The 20,802-nt window shown below is 39.0% G+C and overlaps 1 protein-coding gene across 1 annotated transcript in view; it reads right to left on the reverse strand.

Moving 5' to 3' along the window:
- xpot (exportin, tRNA (nuclear export receptor for tRNAs)) overlaps window positions 1-20,156 on the reverse strand; it is a gene marked incomplete at its 3' end in the record, with an annotated part of 24,916 nt that extends 4,760 nt beyond the window's left edge. The window contains exons 1-9 of the mRNA XM_034077010.2: window positions 19,990-20,156; window positions 11,193-11,318; window positions 10,647-10,729; window positions 10,497-10,553; window positions 9,641-9,710; window positions 9,043-9,261; window positions 4,293-4,477; window positions 3,957-4,125; window positions 298-534 (exon numbers count right to left, since the gene is read on the reverse strand). Of these exons, the coding sequence (XP_033932901.1) occupies window positions 298-534; window positions 3,957-4,125; window positions 4,293-4,477; window positions 9,043-9,261; window positions 9,641-9,710; window positions 10,497-10,553; window positions 10,647-10,729; window positions 11,193-11,279 (1,107 nt within the window). The remainder of the gene's footprint in view (window positions 1-297; window positions 535-3,956; window positions 4,126-4,292; window positions 4,478-9,042; window positions 9,262-9,640; window positions 9,711-10,496; window positions 10,554-10,646; window positions 10,730-11,192; window positions 11,319-19,989) is intronic.
- Between the last annotated feature and the right edge of the window lie 646 nt (window positions 20,157-20,802).

Below are 20,802 nucleotides of genomic sequence, written 5' to 3' on the forward strand. Positions count from 1 at the left end.
TTGGTGGAGCTGCAGCCCCTGTTTTATCTGGGCTCTGATAGGTGGAGCTGCAGCCCCTGTTTTTTCTGGGCTCTGATTGGCGGAGCTGCAGCCCCTGTTTTATCTGGGCTCTGATTGGTGGAGCTGCAGCCCCTGTTTTATCTGGGCTCTGATTGGTGGAGCTGCAGCCCCTGTTTTTTCTGGGCTCTGATTGGCGGAGCTGCAGCCCCTGTTTTGTCTGGGCTCTGATTGGTGGAGCTGCAGCCCCTGTTTTTTCTGGGCTCTGATTGGTGGGGCTGTCTCTAAAGGCCGTCTCACCTGCTTGAGGACGTGCAGGTATTCGTAGCAGAAGCCCACGATGTTGGCGGAGATGTCGTCGTCTTCGTGGATCAGAAGTCGCAGCAGAAGAGGAACCTTGCTCTCCAGCGCCTGCAGAGCCTCCGCGGCTTCTTTCACGTTCCCGCTCTTAGACAGCTTGCTCCAGCTGAGCACCAGACTTTGCCCCATGCCGTTCACCAGGCGCGAGAACTTAGCCAGGAAGTCCACGTCCTCCTCCTGGGGGGGGGAGAGGGGGGGGGGAGGTGAACGGCAGCAGAAATATATTTTAAAAATACCTGGAAAATGTGTAAAAACTGTCCCAAAAAATAGTTAAATAAATTCTGGAAAAACAGAAAAACGTGAGATTTTATTTATTTTTTCTGATCTGGAATTTAATTTTGAAAAAAATGTTTTAAATAGTTTTTCTAAATGTCCCAAAACTAAATTCGGTCGGTCGAATAATCGATTATTATTTGCCAGGGCTGCCGAATAATCGATTTTGATCATGGTCAGTTTCTGGCAACCCTAGTATGTATTGCATGTATGTATGCATGCATGTATTGCATGTATGTATTGCATGTATGTATTGCATGTATATATGCATGTATATATGCATGTATGTATTGCATGTATATATGCATGTATATATGCATGTATGTATTGCATGTATGTATTGCATGTATATATGCATGTATATATGCATGTATGTATTGCATGTATGTATTGCATGTATGTATTGCATGTATGTATTGCATGTATATATGCATGTATATATGCATGTATGTATTGCATGTATATATGCATGTATATATGCATGTATGTATTGCATGTATGTATTGCATGTATATATGCATGTATATATGCATGTATTATGCATGTATGTATTGCATGTATTGCATGTATGTATGTATTGCATGTATATATGCATGTATATATGCATGTATGTATTGCATGTATGTATTGCATGTATGTATTGCATGTATGTATGCATGTATGTATGCATGTATGTATGCATCAGGGTTTCCGTTAGCCGGTAATTACCGGTTTTTAGCTGGTAAAATTTATAAAAAACCGGTAAATTCAAAACCTGACGGTCAAAATGTCTGGTAATAATTAGGGAGGCTCCGATCGATCGGCCGCCGGTCATTATCGGCCGATATTCACTCTTAATAGTTTGATCGGTGCTCTCTATAAAGGCCGATCAGGAGAGCTGGATCTGATCGATATGGACATGAACGCAAGTGAAGTGTAACCGGAGCGAGAGAGAGATCAGATCAGCTGCTGAGTCTGACCGAGACACGCAGCTCTGCATGATCACCTGAAGCCCCGCCCTCTGTTTAGCGAGCTGCAGGAGCTGCTTGAGAAACTGACTGCTGTGAGAGAGAGGGAGGGAGGGAGGGAGAGAGGGAGAGAGAGAGAGGGAGGGAGGGAGAGAGAGGGAGGGAGAGGGGAAAAGAGAGGCTCCGTTTCTCCCGTGTTATTATTCAAAGTTGATGTAAACTTCTGAATAATGTACGTTATCTACTACAAGTAGTTTGTTTGAATGTAATAATGATGTTGTTTGTTGTTTGTGGAATCATTTATTGAAAAGTGAATCTGAATGTTTCGATTATAAACTGAAGCGATATAAAGATGAGCCGTGAACTGAGTTTTAAACATCAGCATATCTGCTCATAGTCCGGTGATTACCAGCTAACGGAAACTCTGCTACACAACTATTATTATTATTATTGAAATATGACACACGGTAAGTTTCAAATTAGTCCGGTGAAATAAATGCTGCCCGGACATTTGACCGTCGAGAAAAAATCCTAGCGGAAACCCTGGTATGCATGTATGTATTGCATGTATGTATTGCATGTATATATATATGCATGTATTGCATGTATGTATTGCATGTATATATATGCATGTATATATATATGCATGTATTGCATGTATGTATTGCATGTATATATATATGCATGTATTGCATGTATGTATTGCATGTATATATATGCATGTATATATATATATGCATGTATTGCATGTATGTATTGCATGTATATATATGCATGTATGTATTGCATGTATATATATGCATGTATGTATTGCATGTATGTATTGCATGTATGTATTGCATGTATATATATATGCATGTATGTATTGCATGTATGTATTGCATGTATATATATGCATGTATGTATTGCATGTATATATATGCATGTATGTATTGCATGTATGTATTGCATGTATATATATATGCATGTATGTATTGCATGTATGTATTGCATGTATGTATTGCATGTATATATATGCATGTATGTATTGCATGTATGTATTGCATGTATGTATGCATGTATGTATGCATGTAGGTATTGCATGTATGTATTGCATGTATGTATGCATGCATGTATTGCATGTATGTATTGCATGTATGTATGCATGTATGTATGCATGTATGTATTGCATGTATATATATGCATGTATGTATTGCATGTATGTATTGCATGTATGTATTGCATGTATGTATGCATGTATTGCATGTATGTATGCATGTATGTATGCATGTATTGCATGTATGTATGCATGTATGTATTGCATGTATGTATTGCATGTATGTATTGCATGTATGTATGCATGTATGTATGCATGTATATATGCATGTATGTATTGCATGTATATATGCATGTATGTATGCATGTATTGCATGTATGTATGCATGTATGTATTGCATGTATGTATTGCATGTATGTATTGCATGTATGCATGTATGTATGCATGTATTGCATGTATGTATGCATGTATATATGCATGTATGTATTGCATGTATATATGCATGTATATATGCATGTATGTATTGCATGTATGTGTGTATTGCATGTATATATGCATGCGTGTATTGCATGTATGTATGCATGTATTGCATGTATGTATGCATGTATTGCATGTATGTATGCATGTATATATGCATGTATGTATTGCATGTATATATGCATGTATGTATGTATTGCATGTATATATGCATGTATATATGCATGTATGTATTGCATGTATATATGCATGTATGTATGCATGTATGTATTGCATGTATGTATGCATGTATGTATTGCATGTATGTATGCATGTATATATGCATGTATGTATTGCATGTATATATGCATGTATATATGCATGTATGTATTGCATGTATATATGCATGTATGTATGCATGTATGTATTGCATGTATGTATGCATGTATGTATTGCATGTATGTATGCATGTATATATGCATGTATGTATTGCATGTATATATGCATGTATATATGCATGTATGTATTGCATGTATTGCATGTATGTATGTATTGCATGTATATATGCATGTATGTATGCATGTATGTATTGCATGTATGTATGCATGTATGTATTGCATGTATGTATTGCATGTATGTATGCATGTATGTATTGCATGTATGTATGTATGCATGTAAGCATGTAAGCACACATGTAACGATGTGTCCGGAAGGTGCTGCTGTGTCTGAGGCTCTGAATGTCGGGATTACTTCAGTCGTTGTCGTTGTTCGTGTTCGACGATGCAATCGGTAAAAGCCACGGTCTCATTTCTGAATGGAAGACTCGGGTCATGCGTTATGGAAACGCGTGAAAGCACTCTGAGCTGATGGAGGTGCTGGGGCGCTACCTGCTCCACGTTGAAGAAGCCGGCGGCCTGCAGCACCCGACACAGAGACTCCACCAGCTTGATCTTATCCGCTGGGTCCATCCCTTTGTTGATGATTTCAAACAGGCAGTCGCAGGCCTCCTCGCGCAGCTCCATCACCGACATCTGGCTCAGCAGCAGGTTCACGAACCTGGGAGCACACGTTGAGTATATATATATATATATATTAGACATGAGAGAGAAGGAGAGTTTGATCAGCAGCGGCTTTAAGCACACTGCAGAGTGTAGAGCGTGCAGGCGGCCTCTGAAGGCTGCGGGTCTACAGCAACATGAGGGTACTCCCCCAGCTGGCCGTACCGGTCGTTGGCGATGAGGTTGAGGTCGATCCAGGACACGAAGGCGCCCACGACCTCCAGACACTGGCAGGTGATCTCGGGGTGAGACTGCTGGTACGTCTGCAGGATCTGGAACCAGGACTCCACCAGCGTGGGGATGCAGCGCTCCCTCATCTGGTCCTTGATCAGGGAGTTCCTGCAGATCTCCTGGGGAGACAGTTTCATCCCACAGGCCACACGGCCGTTAAACACCTGGACGTCCATAACGTTCAGCTGGTTGATACTCATCCATACTCTGCATAGACTCGTCTGCACTTTCTGTCATGTTCCGTTTCTACTATATTCTATCTGTGTTATTGTGCTGCTGTTGGGGGCGGAGCCTGTGCCCTCAGACTTTCATTGTCTAACTAAACTGTATTAGAAGTATTCCAGGCGTCTTAAAGTAATATTAGAAGTATTCCAGGTGTCTTAAAGTAATATTAGAAGTATTCCAGGTGTCTTAAAGTAATATTAGAAGTATTCCAGGCGTCTTAAAGTAATATTAGAAGTATTCCAGGCATCTTAAAGTAATATTAGAAGTATTCCAGGCGTCTTAAAGTAATATTAGAAGTATTCCAGGCGTCTTAAAGTAATATTAGAAGTATTCCAGGTGTCTTAAAGTAATATTAGAAGTATTCCAGGTGTCTTAAAGTAATATTAGAAGTATTCCAGTTGTCTTAAAGTAATATTAGAAGTATTCCAGGTGTCTTAAAGTAATATTAGAAGTATTCCAGGCGTCTTAAAGTAATATTAGAAGTATTCCAGGTGTCTTAAAGTAATATTAGAAGTATTCCAGGTGTCTTAAAGTAATATTAGAAGTATTCCGGAACAATCTCTGAGAAATTACTATTTGAAACATTTGAGAACATTTAAAATAAGAATTTCCCAAAAAAGTAAAACAATTCCTAAAAGTGATATTGGAAGTATTCCAGGTGTCTTAAAGTAATATTAGAAGTATTCCAGGCGTCTTAAAGTAATATTAGAAGTATTCCAGTTGTCTTAAAGTAATATTAGAAGTATTCCAGGCGTCTTAAAGTAATATTAGAAGTATTCCAGGTGTCTTAAAGTAATATTAGAAGTATTCCAGGTGTCTTAAAGTAATATTAGAAGTATTCCAGGTGTCTTAAAGTAATATTAGAAGTATTCCAGGTGTCTTAAAGTAATATTAGAAGTATTCCAGTTGTCTTAAAGTAATATTAGAAGTATTCCAGGTGTCTTAAAGTAATATTAGAAGTATTCCAGGCGTCTTAAAGTAATATTAGAAGTATTCCAGGTGTCTTAAAGTAATATTAGAAGTATTCCAGGCGTCTTAAAGTAATATTAGAAGTATTCCAGGTGTCTTAAAGTAATATTAGAAGTATTCCAGGTGTCTTAAAGTAATATTAGAAGTATTCCAGGTGTCTTAAAGTAATATTAGAAGTATTCCAGGTGTCTTAAAGTAATATCAGAAGTATTCCAGTTGTCTTAAAGTAATATTAGAAGTATTCCAGGTGTCTTAAAGTAATATTAGAAGTATTCCAGGTGTCTTAAAGTAATATTAGAAGTATTCCAGGTGTCTTAAAGTGATATTAGAAGTATTCCAGGTGTCTTAAAGTGATATTAGAAGTATTCCAGGTGTCTTAAATATTAGAAGTATTCCAGGTGTCTTAAAGTGATATCAGAAGTATTCCAGGTGTCTTAAAGTAATATTAGAAGTATTCCAGGTGTCTTAAAGTAATATTAGAAGTATTCCAGGTGTCTTAAAGTAATATTAGAAGTATTCCAGGTGTCTTAAAGTAATATTAGAAGTATTCCAGGTGTCTTAAAGTAATATTAGAAGTATTCCAGGTGTCTTAAAGTAATATTAGAAGTATTCCAGGTGTCTTAAATATTAGAAGTATTCCAGGTGTCTTAAAGTAATATTAGAAGTATTCCAGGTGTCTTAAAGTGATATTAGAAGTATTCCAGGTGTCTTAAAGTAATATTAGAAGTATTCCAGGTGTCTTAAATATTAGAAGTATTCCAGGTGTCTTAAAGTGATATCAGAAGTATTCCAGGTGTCTTAAAGTAATATTAGAAGTATTCCAGGTGTCTTAAAGTAATATTAGAAGTATTCCAGGTGTCTTAAAGTAATATTAGAAGTATTCCAGGTGTCTTAAAGTAATATTAGAAGTATTCCAGGTGTCTTAAAGTAACATTAGAAGTATTCCAGGTGTCTTAAAGTAATATTAGAAGTATTCCAGGTGTCTTAAATATTAGAAGTATTCCAGGCGTCTTAAAGTGATATTAGAAGTATTCCAGGTGTCTTAAAGTAATATTAGAAGTATTCCAGGTGTCTTAAAGTAATATTAGAAGTATTCCAGGTGTCTTAAAGTAATATTAGAAGTATTCCAGGCGTCTTAAAGTGATATTAGAAGTATTCCAGTTGTCTTAAAGTAATATTAGAAGTATTCCAGTTGTCTTAAAGTAATATTAGAAGTATTCCAGTTGTCTTAAAGTGATATTAGAAGTATTCCAGTTGTCTTAAAGTAATATTAGAAGTATTCCAGTTGTCTTAAAGTAATATTAGAAGTATTCCAGGTGTCTTAAAGTAATATTAGAAGTATTCCAGGCATCTTAAAGTAATATTAGAAGTATTCCAGGCGTCTTAAAGTAATATTAGAAGTATTCCAGGCGTCTTAAAGTAATATTAGAAGTATTCCAGGTGTCTTAAAGTAATATTAGAAGTATTCCAGGTGTCTTAAAGTAATATTAGAAGTATTCCAGGTGTCTTAAATATTAGAAGTATTCCAGGCGTCTTAAAGTAATATTAGAAGTATTCCAGTTGTCTTAAAGTAATATTAGAAGTATTCCAGTTGTCTTAAAGTAATATTAGAAGTATTCCAGGCGTCTTAAAGTAATATTAGAAGTATTCCAGTTGTCTTAAAGTAATATTAGAAGTATTCCAGGTGTCTTAAAGTAATATTAGAAGTATTCCAGTTGTCTTAAAGTGATATTAGAAGTATTCCAGGTGTCTTAAAGTAATATTAGAAGTATTCCAGGTGTCTTAAAGTAATATTAGAAGTATTCCAGGTGTCTTAAAGTGATATTAGAAGTATTCCAGGCGTCTTAAAGTGATATTAGAAGTATTCCAGTTGTCTTAAAGTAATATTAGAAGTATTCCAGTTGTCTTAAAGTGATATTAGAAGTATTCCAGTTGTCTTAAAGTGATATTAGAAGTATTCCAGTTGTCTTAAAGTAATATTAGAAGTATTCCAGGTGTCTTAAAGTAATATTAGAAGTATTCCAGGCGTCTTAAAGTAATATTAGAAGTATTCCAGGTGTCTTAAATATTAGAAGTATTCCAGGCGTCTTAAAGTAATATTAGAAGTATTCCAGGTGTCTTAAATATTAGAAGTATTCCAGGCGTCTTAAAGTAATATTAGAAGTATTCCAGTTGTCTTAAAGTAATATTAGAAGTATTCCAGTTGTCTTAAAGTAATATTAGAAGTATTCCAGGCGTCTTAAAGTAATATTAGAAGTATTCCAGGTGTCTTAAAGTAATATTAGAAGTATTCCAGTTGTCTTAAAGTAATATTAGAAGTATTCCAGGTGTCTTAAAGTAATATTAGAAGTATTCCAGTTGTCTTAAAGTAATATTAGAAGTATTCCAGGCGCCTTAAAGTAATATTAGAAGTATTCCAGTTGTCTTAAAGTAATATTAGAAGTATTCCAGTTGTCTTAAAGTAATATTAGAAGTATTCCAGGTGTCTTAAAGTGATATTAGAAGTATTCCAGTTGTCTTAAAGTAATATTAGAAGTATTCCAGGCGTCTTAAAGTAATATTAGAAGTATTCCAGGCGTCTTAAAGTAATATTAGAAGTATTCCAGGCGTCTTAAAGTAATATTAGAAGTATTCCAGTTGTCTTAAAGTAATATTAGAAGTATTCCAGTTGTCTTAAAGTAATATTAGAAGTATTCCAGGTGTCTTAAAGTAATATTAGAAGTATTCCAGTTGTCTTAAAGTAATATTAGAAGTATTCCAGGCGTCTTAAAGTAATATTAGAAGTATTCCAGGCGTCTTAAAGTAATATTAGAAGTATTCCAGTTGTCTTAAAGTAATATTAGAAGTATTCCAGGTGTCTTAAAGTAATATTAGAAGTATTCCAGTTGTCTTAAAGTGATATCAGAAGTATTCCAGTTGTCTTAAAGTAATATTAGAAGTATTCCAGGTGTCTTAAAGTAATATTAGAAGTATTCCAGGTGTCTTAAAGTAATATTAGAAGTATTCCAGGCATCTTAAAGTAATATTAGAAGTATTCCAGGCGTCTTAAAGTGATATTAGAAGTATTCCAGGTGTCTTAAAGTAATATTAGAAGTATTCCAGTTGTCTTAAAGTGATATCAGAAGTATTCCAGGTGTCTTAAAGTAATATTAGAAGTATTCCAGGTGTCTTAAAGTAATATTAGAAGTATTCCAGGCATCTTAAAGTAATATTAGAAGTATTCCAGGCGTCTTAAAGTAATATTAGAAGTATTCCAGGCATCTTAAAGTAATATTAGAAGTATTCCAGGCGTCTTAAAGTAATATTAGAAGTATTCCAGGCGTCTTAAAGTAATATTAGAAGTATTCCAGGTGTCTTAAAGTAATATTAGAAGTATTCCAGGCGTCTTAAAGTGATATCAGAAGTATTCCAGGCGTCTTAAAGTAATATTAGAAGTATTCCAGGCGTCTTAAAGTGATATCAGAAGTATTCCAGGTGTGAGGTCTCTTACGTCGGGCAGGTGCAGGATGTCGCGGTCCACCACCTCCCCGTCGATGGCCATGAGGGTCCGCAGGTAGACGTCGACTCCGCGGGGGTTCAGACCCACGAGAGTCAGGATGTCGAAGAAGAACTTGGGCCACAGCGTCAGGTACTCCATGACGAAGGTGAGCGCGAACACCTGCGCCGCCTTGTTCCGGATGAAGGGCTTCTCCGGCTCCGCGTTCATCAGCTGCACGCGACAACAACACCTTCAGTACACATGGCCTAGCGCCGGCTCAGAGACACCTTTGATTCTGCCTTTTGGAACAGGTTTCCAGACATCCAGGAACGTGCTGGATGTCTGGAAATAACTGAATGTTCTTTGGAATAAAATGTAAAAATAATGTTTTAAAATGTCGCATTTTATTTTTTATCCAGAAAATGTAAAAATAATCTAAAAAAGGTTTGAATATTTATATAATAAAATAACATAAATAATATCCAGACATTTGTTTTTTAACCCAGAAACCGGAAAAATGTCTCAGAAAAAGTTTAAAAGTATCAGATATTTCTGTCAGAAAGTGATTTTATCAGATTAATGAAGAAAGCACGAAGCCGTCGTTCAGAACCTGAATCTGCAGCCACTTCATGAGCGTCTCTCTGACGAGCTGCTGCTGCACCGCACTCAGCCCGGCGTGCCTGCAACACAACACAACGCAACGTCAACACAACGTCAACACAACGCAACACAACGTCAACACAACGTCAACACAACGCAACACAACGTCAACACAAACACAACGTCAACACAACGTCAACACAACGTCAACACAACGTCAACACAAAGTCAACACAAACACAATGTCAACACAACGTCAACACAACGTCAACACAAAGTCAACACAAACACAACGTCAACACAACGTCAACACAACGTCAACACAAAGTCAACACAAACACAACACAAACACAATGTCAACACAAAGTCAACACAACGTCAACACAAACACAATGTCAACACAAAGTCAACACAACGTCAACACAACGTCAACACAACGTCAACACAAAGTCAACACAAACACAATGTCAACACAAAGTCAACACAACGTCAACACAACGTCAACACAACGTCAACACAACACAAACACAACGTCAACACAAAGTCAACACAACGTCAACACAACGTCAACACAACGTCAACACAAAGTCAACACAAACACAATGTCAACACAAAGTCAACACAACGTCAACACAACGTCAACACAACGTCAACACAACACAAACACAACGTCAACACAACGTCAACACAAAGTCAACACAACGTCAACACAACGTCAACACAACGTCAACACAACACAAACACAACGTCAACACAACGTCAACACAAACACAACGTCAACATTAATGCATGTTTCTGCAGAATAAACATCAATATCTCCTCCTCCTCCTCCTCCTCCTCCTCCTCCTCCTCCTCCTCCTCCTCACCTGAAGCGGATCTGATGCTCCAGCACTTGGAAGCAGAAGAACTTCACATGGTCATCACTGGAACAGATAAACACGTTAACACACACACACACACACACACCATGAACTTTGTTCTGGATATTCATATTAAAGCTGTGTGCTGGCGCTCACTTGTAGATGCCTTTAACGAGAGCCTCGGCACAAACCTCCCAGCCGTCCTGAGACTCCTTCAGCTGCTCGAAGTACGCCATGGCCTGAACACACACACACACACACACACACACACACACACACACACACACACACACACACACACACACACACACACACACACACACACACACACACACACACACACACACACACACACACACACACACACACACACACACACACACACACACACACACACACACACACACACACACACACACACACACACACACACACACACACACACACACACACACACACACACACACACACACACACACACACACACACACAGAATATCAGAAAATGTCAAAATATATCAGATAAAAAGTTGGAATTAAAGAATATATTTAAGAAAATCTATCTGAAACAAATGATGGAATAACACAAAAACGAGCGTAGCCTCATCCTAACGGTTAGTGTTAGTGACATGTTATAATCGGGGGAATTAAAAAATATCTGAAACAGAAAAATGTAAACAAAATGGATGGAATAAAGTCTCACCCTGTGTCTGTAGCGGGCGTCGGCGTTGGGGTTGAGCCCCAGCAGGGCCTGCTCGTCCATGATCACACAGACGGACTGGCAGGCCATCCAGCGTTAGCTTAGCTTCAGATAGCTGCTCTCTCTCATCTGCAGGAAGCACCGGAACACACATCAACATACCATGGACTTTCAGAAGGGTGTCCTTTAAAGAGTCCTCTCTGATGTTCAGGTGTATATCAGTATGTAGTGTCTCTACTTTAAAGAGTCCCCTCCTGCTGATGTTCAGGTGTATATCAGTATGTAGTGTCTCTACTTTAAAGAGTCCTCTCCTGCTGATGTTCAGGTGTATATCAGTATGTAGTGTCTCTACTTTAAAGAGTCCTCTCCTGCTGATGTTCAGGTGTATATCAGTATGTAGTGTCTCTACTTTAAAGAGTCCTCTCCTGCTGATGTTCAGGTGTATATCAGTATGTAGTGTCTCTACTTTAAAGAGTCCTCTCCTGCTGATGTTCAGGTGTATATCAGTACGTAGTGTCTCTATTTTAAAGAGTCCTCTCCTGCTGATGTTCAGGTGTATATCAGCGTGTAGTGTCTCTACTTTAAAGAGTCCTCTCCTGCTGATGTTCAGGTGTATATCAGTATGTAGTGTCTCTACTTTAAAGAGTCCTCTCCTGCTGATGTTCAGGTGTATATCAGTATGTAGTGTCTCTACTTTAAAGAGTCCTCTCCTGCTGATGTTCAGGTGTATATCAGTATGTAGTGTCTCTACTTTAAAGAGTCCTCTCCTGCTGATGTTCAGGTGTATATCAGTATCAGGGTTTCCGTTAGCCGGTAATTACCGGTTTTTAGCTGGTAAAATTTATAAAAAACCGGTAAATTCAAAACCTGCCGGTCAAAATGTCTGGTAATAATTAGGGAGGCTCCGATCGATCGGCCGCCGGTCATTATCGGCCGATATTCACTCTTAATAGTTTGATCGGTGCTCTCTATAAAGGCTGATCAGGAGAGCTGGATCTGATCGATATGGACATAAACGCAAGTGAAGTGGAACCGGACGAGAGAGAGATCAGATCAGCTGCTGAGTCTGACCGAGACACGCAGCTCTGCATGATCACCTGAAGCCCCGCCCTCTGTTTAGCGAGCTGCAGGAGCTGCTTGAGAAACTGACTGCTGTGAGAGAGAGGGAGGGAGAGAGAGAGAGAGAGAGAGAGAGAGAGAGGGAGGGAGAGGGAGGGAGAGGGGAAAAGAGAGGCTCCGTTTCTCCCGTGTTATTATTCAAAGTTGATGTAAACTTCTGAATAATGTACGTTATCTACTACAAGTAGTTTGTTTGAATGTAATAATTATGTTGTTTGTGGAATCATTTATTGAAAAATTAATCTGAATTTTTTTCGATCTGTTTCGATTATAAACTGAAGCAATATAAAAATGAGCCTGAACTGAGTTTTAAACATCAGCATATCTGCTCATAGTCCGGTAATTACCTGCTAACGGAAACTCTGCTACACAACTATTATTATTATTATTGAAATATGACACACGGTAAGTTTCACATTTGTCCGGTAAAATAAAATCTGCCCGGACATTTGACCGTCGAGAAAAAATCCTAGCGGAAACCCTGATCAGTATGTAGTGTCTCTACTTTAAAGAGTCCTCTCCTGCTGATGTTCAGCTGTATATATCAGTATGTAGTGTCTCTACTTTAAAGAGTCCTCTCCTGCTGATGTTCAGGTATATATCAGTATGTAGTGTCTCTACTTTAAAGAGTCCTCTCCTGCTGATGTTCAGGTGTATATCAGTATGTAGTGTCTCTACTTTAAAGAGTCCTCTCCTGCTGATGTTCAGGTGTATATCAGTATGCAGTGTCTCTACTTTAAAGAGTCCTCTCCTGCTGATGTTCAGGTGTATATCAGTATGTAGTGTCTCTACTTTAAAGAGTCCTCTCCTGCTGATGTTCAGGTGTATATCAGTATGTAGAGTCTCTACTTTAAAGAGTCCTCTCCTGCTGATGTTCAGGTGTATATCAGTATGTAGTGTCTCTACTTTAAAGAGTCCTCTCCTGCTGATGTTCAGGTGTATATCAGTATGTAGTGTCTCTACTTTAAAGAGTCCTCTCCTGCTGATGTTCAGGTGTATATCAGTATGTAGTGTCTCTACTTTAAAGAGTCCTCTCCTGCTGGTGTTCAGGTGTATATCAGTATCTAGTGTCTCTACTTTAAAGAGTCCTCTCCTGCTGATGTTCAGGTGTATATCAGTATGTAGTGTCTCTACTTTAAAGAGTCCTCTCCTGCTGATGTTCAGGTATATATCAGTATGTAGTGTCTCTACTTTAAAGAGTCCTCTCCTGCTGATGTTCAGGTGTATATCAGTATGTAGTGTCTCTACTTTAAAGAGTCCTCTCCTGCTGATGTTCAGGTGTATATCAGTATGTAGTGTCTCTACTTTAAAGAGTCCTCTCCTGCTGATGTTCAGGTGTATATCAGTATGTAGTGTCTCTACTTTAAAGAGTCCTCTCCTGCTGATGTTCAGGTGTATATCAGTATGTAGTGTCTCTACTTTAAAGAGTCCTCTCCTGCTGATGTTCAGGTGTATATCAGTATGTAGTGTCTCTACTTTAAAGAGTCCTCTCCTGCTGATGTTCAGGTGTATATCAGTATGTAGTGTCTCTACTTTAAAGAGTCCTCTCCTGCTGATGTTCAGGTGTATATCAGTATGTAGTGTCTCTACTTTAAAGAGTCCTCTCCTGCTGATGTTCAGGTGTATATCAGTATGTAGTGTCTCTACTTTAAAGAGTCCTCTCCTGCTGATGTTCAGGTGTATATCAGTATGTAGTGTCTCTACTTTAAAGAGTCCTCTCCTGCTGATGTTCAGGTGTATATCAGTATGTAGTGTCTCTACTTTAAAGAGTCCTCTCCTGCTGATGTTCAGGTGTATATCAGTATGTAGTGTCTCTACTTTAAAGAGTCCTCTCCTGCTGATGTTCAGGTGTATATCAGTATGTAGTGTCTCTACTTTAAAGAGTCCTCTCCTGCTGATGTTCAGGTGTATATCAGTATGTAGTGTCTCTACTTTAAAGAGTCCTCTCCTGCTGATGTTCAGGTGTATATCAGTATGTAGTGTCTCTACTTTAAAGAGTCCTCTCCTGCTGATGTTCAGGTGTATATCAGTATGTAGTGTCTCTACTTTAAAGAGTCCTCTCCTGCTGATGTTCAGGTGTATATCAGTATGTAGTGTCTCTACTTTAAAGAGTCCTCTCCTGCTGATGTTCAGGTGTATATCAGTATGTAGTGTCTCTACTTTAAAGAGTCCTCTCCTGCTGATGTTCAGGTGTATATCAGTATGTAGTGTCTCTACTTTAAAGAGTCCTCTCCTGCTGATGTTCAGGTGTATATCAGTATGTAGTGTCTCTACTTTAAAGAGTCCTCTCCTGCTGATGTTCAGGTGTATATCAGTATGTAGTGTCTCTACTTTAAAGAGTCCTCTCCTGCTGATGTTCAGGTGTATATCAGTATGTAGTGTCTCTACTTTAAAGAGTCCTCTCCTGCTGATGTTCAGGTGTATATCAGTATGTAGTGTCTCTACTTTAAAGAGTCCTCTCCTGCTGATGTTCAGGTGTATATCAGTATGTAGTGTCTCTACTTTAAAGAGTCCTCTCCTGCTGATGTTCAGGTGTATATCAGTATGTAGTGTCTCTACTTTAAAGAGTCCTCTCCTGCTGATGTTCAGGTGTATATCAGTATGTAGTGTCTCTACTTTAAAGAGTCCTCTCCTGCTGATGTTCAGGTGTATATCAGTATGTAGTGTCTCTACTTTAAAGAGTCCTCTCCTGCTGATGTTCAGGTGTATATCAGTATGTAGTGTCTCTACTTTAAAGAGTCCTCTCCTGCTGATGTTCAGGTGTATATCAGTATGTAGTGTCTCTACTTTAAAGAGTCCTCTCCTGCTGATGTTCAGGTGTATATCAGTATGTAGTGTCTCTACTTTAAAGAGTCCTCTCCTGCTGATGTTCAGGTGTATATCAGTATGTAGTGTCTCTACTTTAAAGAGTCCTCTCCTGCTGATGTTCAGGTGTATATCAGTATGTAGTGTCTCTACTTTAAAGAGTCCTCTCCTGCTGATGTTCAGGTGTATATCAGTATGTAGTGTCTCTACTTTAAAGAGTCCTCTCCTGCTGATGTTCAGGTGTATATCAGTATGTAGTGTCTCTACTTTAAAGAGTCCTCTCCTGCTGATGTTCAGGTGTATATCAGTATGTAGTGTCTCTACTTTAAAGAGTCCTCTCCTGCTGATGTTCAGGTGTATATCAGTATGTAGTGTCTCTACTTTAAAGAGTCCTCTCCTGCTGATGTTCAGGTGTATATCAGTATGTAGTGTCTCTACTTTAAAGAGTCCTCTCCTGCTGATGTTCAGGTGTATATCAGTATGTAGTGTCTCTACTTTAAAGAGTCCTCTCCTGCTGATGTTCAGGTGTATATCAGTATGTAGTGTCTCTACTTTAAAGAGTCCTCTCCTGCTGATGTTCAGGTGTATATCAGTATGTAGTGTCTCTACTTTAAAGAGTCCTCTCCTGCTGATGTTCAGGTGTATATCAGTATGTAGTGTCTCTACTTTAAAGAGTCCTCTCCTGCTGATGTTCAGGTGTATATCAGTATGTAGTGTCTCTACTTTAAAGAGTCCTCTCCTGCTGATGTTCAGGTGTATATCAGTATGTAGTGTCTCTACTTTAAAGAGTCCTCTCCTGCTGATGTTCAGGTGTATATCAGTATGTAGTGTCTCTACTTTAAAGAGTCCTCTCCTGCTGATGTTCAGGTGTATATCAGTATGTAGTGTCTCTACTTTAAAGAGTCCTCTCCTGCTGATGTTCAGGTGTATATCAGTATGTAGTGTCTCTACTTTAAAGAGTCCTCTCCTGCTGATGTTCAGGTGTATATCAGTATGTAGTGTCTCTACTTTAAAGAGTCCTCTCCTGCTGATGTTCAGGTGTATATCAGTATGTAGTGTCTCTACTTTAAAGAGTCCTCTCCTGCTGATGTTCAGGTGTATATCAGTATGTAGTGTCTCTACTTTAAAGAGTCCTCTCCTGCTGATGTTCAGGTGTATATCAGTATGTAGTGTCTCTACTTTAAAGAGTCCTCTCCTGCTGATGTTCAGGTGTATATCAGTATGTAGTGTCTCTACTTTAAAGAGTCCTCTCCTGCTGATGTTCAGGTGTATATCAGTATGTAGTGTCTCTACTTTAAAGAGTCCTCTCCTGCTGATGTTCAGGTGTATATCAGTATGTAGTGTCTCTACTTTAAAGAGTCCTCTCCTGCTGATGTTCAGGTGTATATCAGTATGTAGTGTCTCTACTTTAAAGAGTCCTCTCCTGCTGATGTTCAGGTGTATATCAGTATGTAGTGTCTCTACTTTAAAGAGTCCTCTCCTGCTGATGTTCAGGTGTATATCAGTATGTAGTGTCTCTACTTTAAAGAGTCCTCTCCTGCTGATGTTCAGGTGTATATCAGTATGTAGTGTCTCTACTTTAAAGAGTCCTCTCCTGCTGATGTTCAGGTGTATATCAGTATGTAGTGTCTCTACTTTAAAGAGTCCTCTCCTGCTGATGTTCAGGTGTATATCAGTATGTAGTGTCTCTACTTTAAAGAGTCCTCTCCTGCTGATGTTCAGGTGTATATCAGTATGTAGTGTCTCTACTTTAAAGAGTCCTCTCCTGCTGATGTTCAGGTGTATATCAGTATGTAGTGTCTCTACTTTAAAGAGTCCTCTCCTGCTGATGTTCAGGTGTATATCAGTATGTAGTGTCTCTACTTTAAAGAGTCCTCTCCTGCTGATGTTCAGGTGTATATCAGTATGTAGTGTCTCTACTTTAAAGAGTCCTCTCCTGCTGATGTTCAGGTGTATATCAGTATGTAGTGTCTCTACTTTAAAGAGTCCTCTCCTGCTGATGTTCAGGTGTATATCAGTATGTAGTGTCTCTACTTTAAAGAGTCCTCTCCTGCTGATGTTCAGGTGTATATCAGTATGTAGTGTCTCTACTTTAAAGAGTCCTCTCCTGCTGATGTTCAGGTGTATATCAGTATGTAGTGTCTCTACTTTAAAGAGTCCTCTCCTGCTGATGTTCAGGTGTATATCAGTATGTAGTGTCTCTACTTTAAAGAGTCCTCTCCTGCTGATGTTCAGGTGTATATCAGTATGTAGTGTCTCTACTTTAAAGAGTCCTCTCCTGCTGATGTTCAGGTGTATATCAGTATGTAGTGTCTCTACTTTAAAGAGTCCTCTCCTGCTGATGTTCAGGTGTATATCAGTATGTAGTGTCTCTACTTTAAAGAGTCCTCTCCTGCTGATGTTCAGGTGTATATCAGTATGTAGTGTCTCTACTTTAAAGAGTCCTCTCCTGCTGATGTTCAGGTGTATATCAGTATGTAGTGTCTCTACTTTAAAGAGTCCTCTCCTGCTGATGTTCAGGTGTATATCAGTATGTAGTGTCTCTACTTTAAAGAGTCCTCTCCTGCTGATGTTCAGGTGTATATCAGTATGTAGTGTCTCTACTTTAAAGAGTCCTCTCCTGCTGATGTTCAGGTGTATATCAGTATGTAGTGTCTCTACTTTAAAGAGTCCTCTCCTGCTGATGTTCAGGTGTATATCAGTATGTAGTGTCTCTACTTTAAAGAGTCCTCTCCTGCTGATGTTCGGGTGTATATCAGTACGTAGTGTCTCTACTTTAAAGAGTCCTCTCCTGCTGATGTTCAGGTGTATATCAGTACGTAGTGTCTCTACTTTAAAGAGTCCTCTCTCGAGAAAGCGGCTCGAGATGCACTTGTTGTTATATTCGTTTTGTTTGTTTTTCCCCCGTTTTTTTTCCAAATTGAATTTATTGAAATCTCCAATATCAACGTAAGAGCTTGTTCGGGGGGTGCCAACACTTAACCATAAACGTTATCGTTTACTTTCTCCGTCTTTATATGTAAATATTACTGTTCTCCGTTAATCTCCGTCACGTTGTTTCCATAGCAACAACAACTTCCTGTCAACAGCGCTAACTCTCCTTCAAAATAAAAGCATGTCCATAAATAGGAAGTCAAGCCAAATTACACTTAAGACACACAACTGAAGGGGCTCTGTGAGGAAGGGGCTCTGTGAGGAAGGGGCTTGTGAGGAAGGGGCTCTGTGAGGAAGGGGCTCTGTGAGGGAGGGGCTCTGTGAGGAGGGGCTCTGTGAGGAAGGGGCTTGTGAGGAGGGGCTCTGTGAGGGAGGGGCTCTGTGAGGGAGGGGCTCTGTGAGGAAGGGGCTCTGTGAGGAAGGGGCTCTGTGAGGGAGGGGCTCTGTGAGGGAGGGGCTCTGTGAGGAGGGGCTCTGTGAGGAGGGGCTCTGTGAGGAAGGGGCTCTGTGAGGAAGGGGCTCTGTGAGGAAGGGGCTCTGTGAGGAAGGGGCTCTGTGAGGAAGGGGCTTGTGAGGAGGGGCTCTGTGAGGGAGGGGCTCTGTGAGGGAGGGGCTCTGTGAGGAAGGGGCTCTGTGAGGAAGGGGCTCTGTGAGGGAGGGGCTCTGTGAGGGAGGGGCTCTGTGAGGAGGGGCTCTGTGAGGAAGGGGCTCTGTGAGGAAGGGGCTCTGTGAGGGAGGGGCTCTGTGAGGGAGGGGCTCTGTGAGGAAGGGGCTCTGTGAGGAAGGGGCTCTGTGAGGAAGGGGCTCGGGCTTGTTGTTGTTGTTGTTGTATGATTATTTAGTGTCATGTATATTATATTAAGTCTGTTGGAAGAAGAGCTAGTATGGATCCTACAAGTATTATAAACAGCATTATAGTGGATATAATGACAGCTCATCTTTCCTAACATCAGTCAACAGTGTCAACAACAACAACAACACTTCTTATTTTCATTATATATCACAGTAGAAGTACCACATGTCTTTACTAAATAAAACTAGGCATGTGTTGTTGTGTTTTAGTGATTATCTACCGTCATGTATTCATTAATTATCCTGATATATAAAATGTAATATAAATGTATATTTGACACTAGTAGTATCTACTTAAAGCAGCTTCATGTTGTGTATTAATATGTGGAGGATATCCTGACAGCTCATCCTCCCTGCATGATGCAACACAGTCAACACCTTTACACTCAATATAACAGTTTGTGATTTAACTAAATAAACGAGGCTGTGTTTTGTTGTTATTGTTGTATTTTGTCCGTTTTAGTGTGTATATCCTATCATGTATATTACATTAAGTGTGTTGTGGATCCCTGAGAGGATAGCTGCTGCCTCTACGACAGCTAACTGGCATCCTGAGGAATTACATGTGGTGTATATTTCACCCTAATATCTACTTAAAAGCAGTATTATTGTGTGTATTATATATATTTACAGTGGATATGATGACAGCTCATCCTCCCTACACGATGCAACACCTCCTTTACAGTGTCAACAACAACAATACAAACACACATACTTCACATATAAGGGGGTACATGTGTATAAATATGACCTGTGCTGTGGATCCTATAAGTTACAAGCTAACCAGCTAACATGCTAACAACTTCATTTAGAAACGCTGCTAACTGAAGCTAGCATTAGCATCATAGCTGTGTGACTTCGTTCATTAAACGCTTTTAACAAACCCTAAACCACAAGGCATCCCGGGAGCAGTGTTAATGCCGTTAGTGTCGGTGTTTCAGGATAAGTAGGTGAAGTTTTAACGTGTTTTTAAATGTCAGTTGGTCAGGTAACGGTTACCTAAGAACATCTCGCGATGACAAACTGACGCGAGCCGCTTTTAACCGAGACTTACACACTAAGAACAGAGAGTAGATGAGAGGAAACTTACCTTAATTAAAACTTAATAGATGAATGTGTTTCCCCCACGTCAGTTCATCATGGAGCCGCTGAGGATCATCCCGAAATCTGCTGCATGTCGTCGGACTGAGAGGAGCGGCGTGTCTGGCCGTTAACATCCGGGTCACACAGGAAGCACTACGGCACGGGTTTTCCTCGGTTTTCCTTCTTTCCTTTTTCCTTCTTTTTTCCCCCCTTCTTTTTCTATAAAGAGTTACTAGTTAGCGAAGAGTTACTAGTTAGCGAAGAGTTACTTAGCAAAGAGTTACTTAGCGAAGAGTTACTAGTTAGTGAAGAGTTACTTAGCGAATAGTTACTTAGCGAAGAGTTACTAGTTAGTGAAGAGTTACTAGTTAGTGAAGAGTTACTAGTTAGCGAATAGTTACTTAGCGAATAGTTACTTAGCGAAGAGTTACTTAGCGAAGAGTTACTAGTTAGTGAAGTTATTTAACGGTTTATTTTTATAAACAAATAAAAAAATGTTTTAATATATTTTAACAATTTTGTGGGGGGGGGGGTAGCTAAGTGTAAAAATATTAATGCAAAATATTATTTTATATTCATATATTTTAACCACAGTTATATGTTGTTGTCAATTTTTCAACCTTTTTTTAGGAAAATATACTTAGCGTAGCCGTCAAAATATGAATAAAAGATAAAGGTTTTATATATTTTCACCACAGTTATTTTACGCTGTAGATGTAAACATGTGATATTTGTTTTCATTTTTTGGGACGGATAACGAAGCGTACCCGTAATATATATATATTTTTTAATATATATATTTTAAACACGGTTATGTTAT

The sequence above is a fragment of the Pseudochaenichthys georgianus genome, unplaced genomic scaffold (genome assembly GCF_902827115.2).
Source record: "Pseudochaenichthys georgianus unplaced genomic scaffold, fPseGeo1.2 scaffold_1198_arrow_ctg1, whole genome shotgun sequence".
Lineage (NCBI taxonomy): Eukaryota > Metazoa > Chordata > Actinopteri > Perciformes > Channichthyidae > Pseudochaenichthys > Pseudochaenichthys georgianus.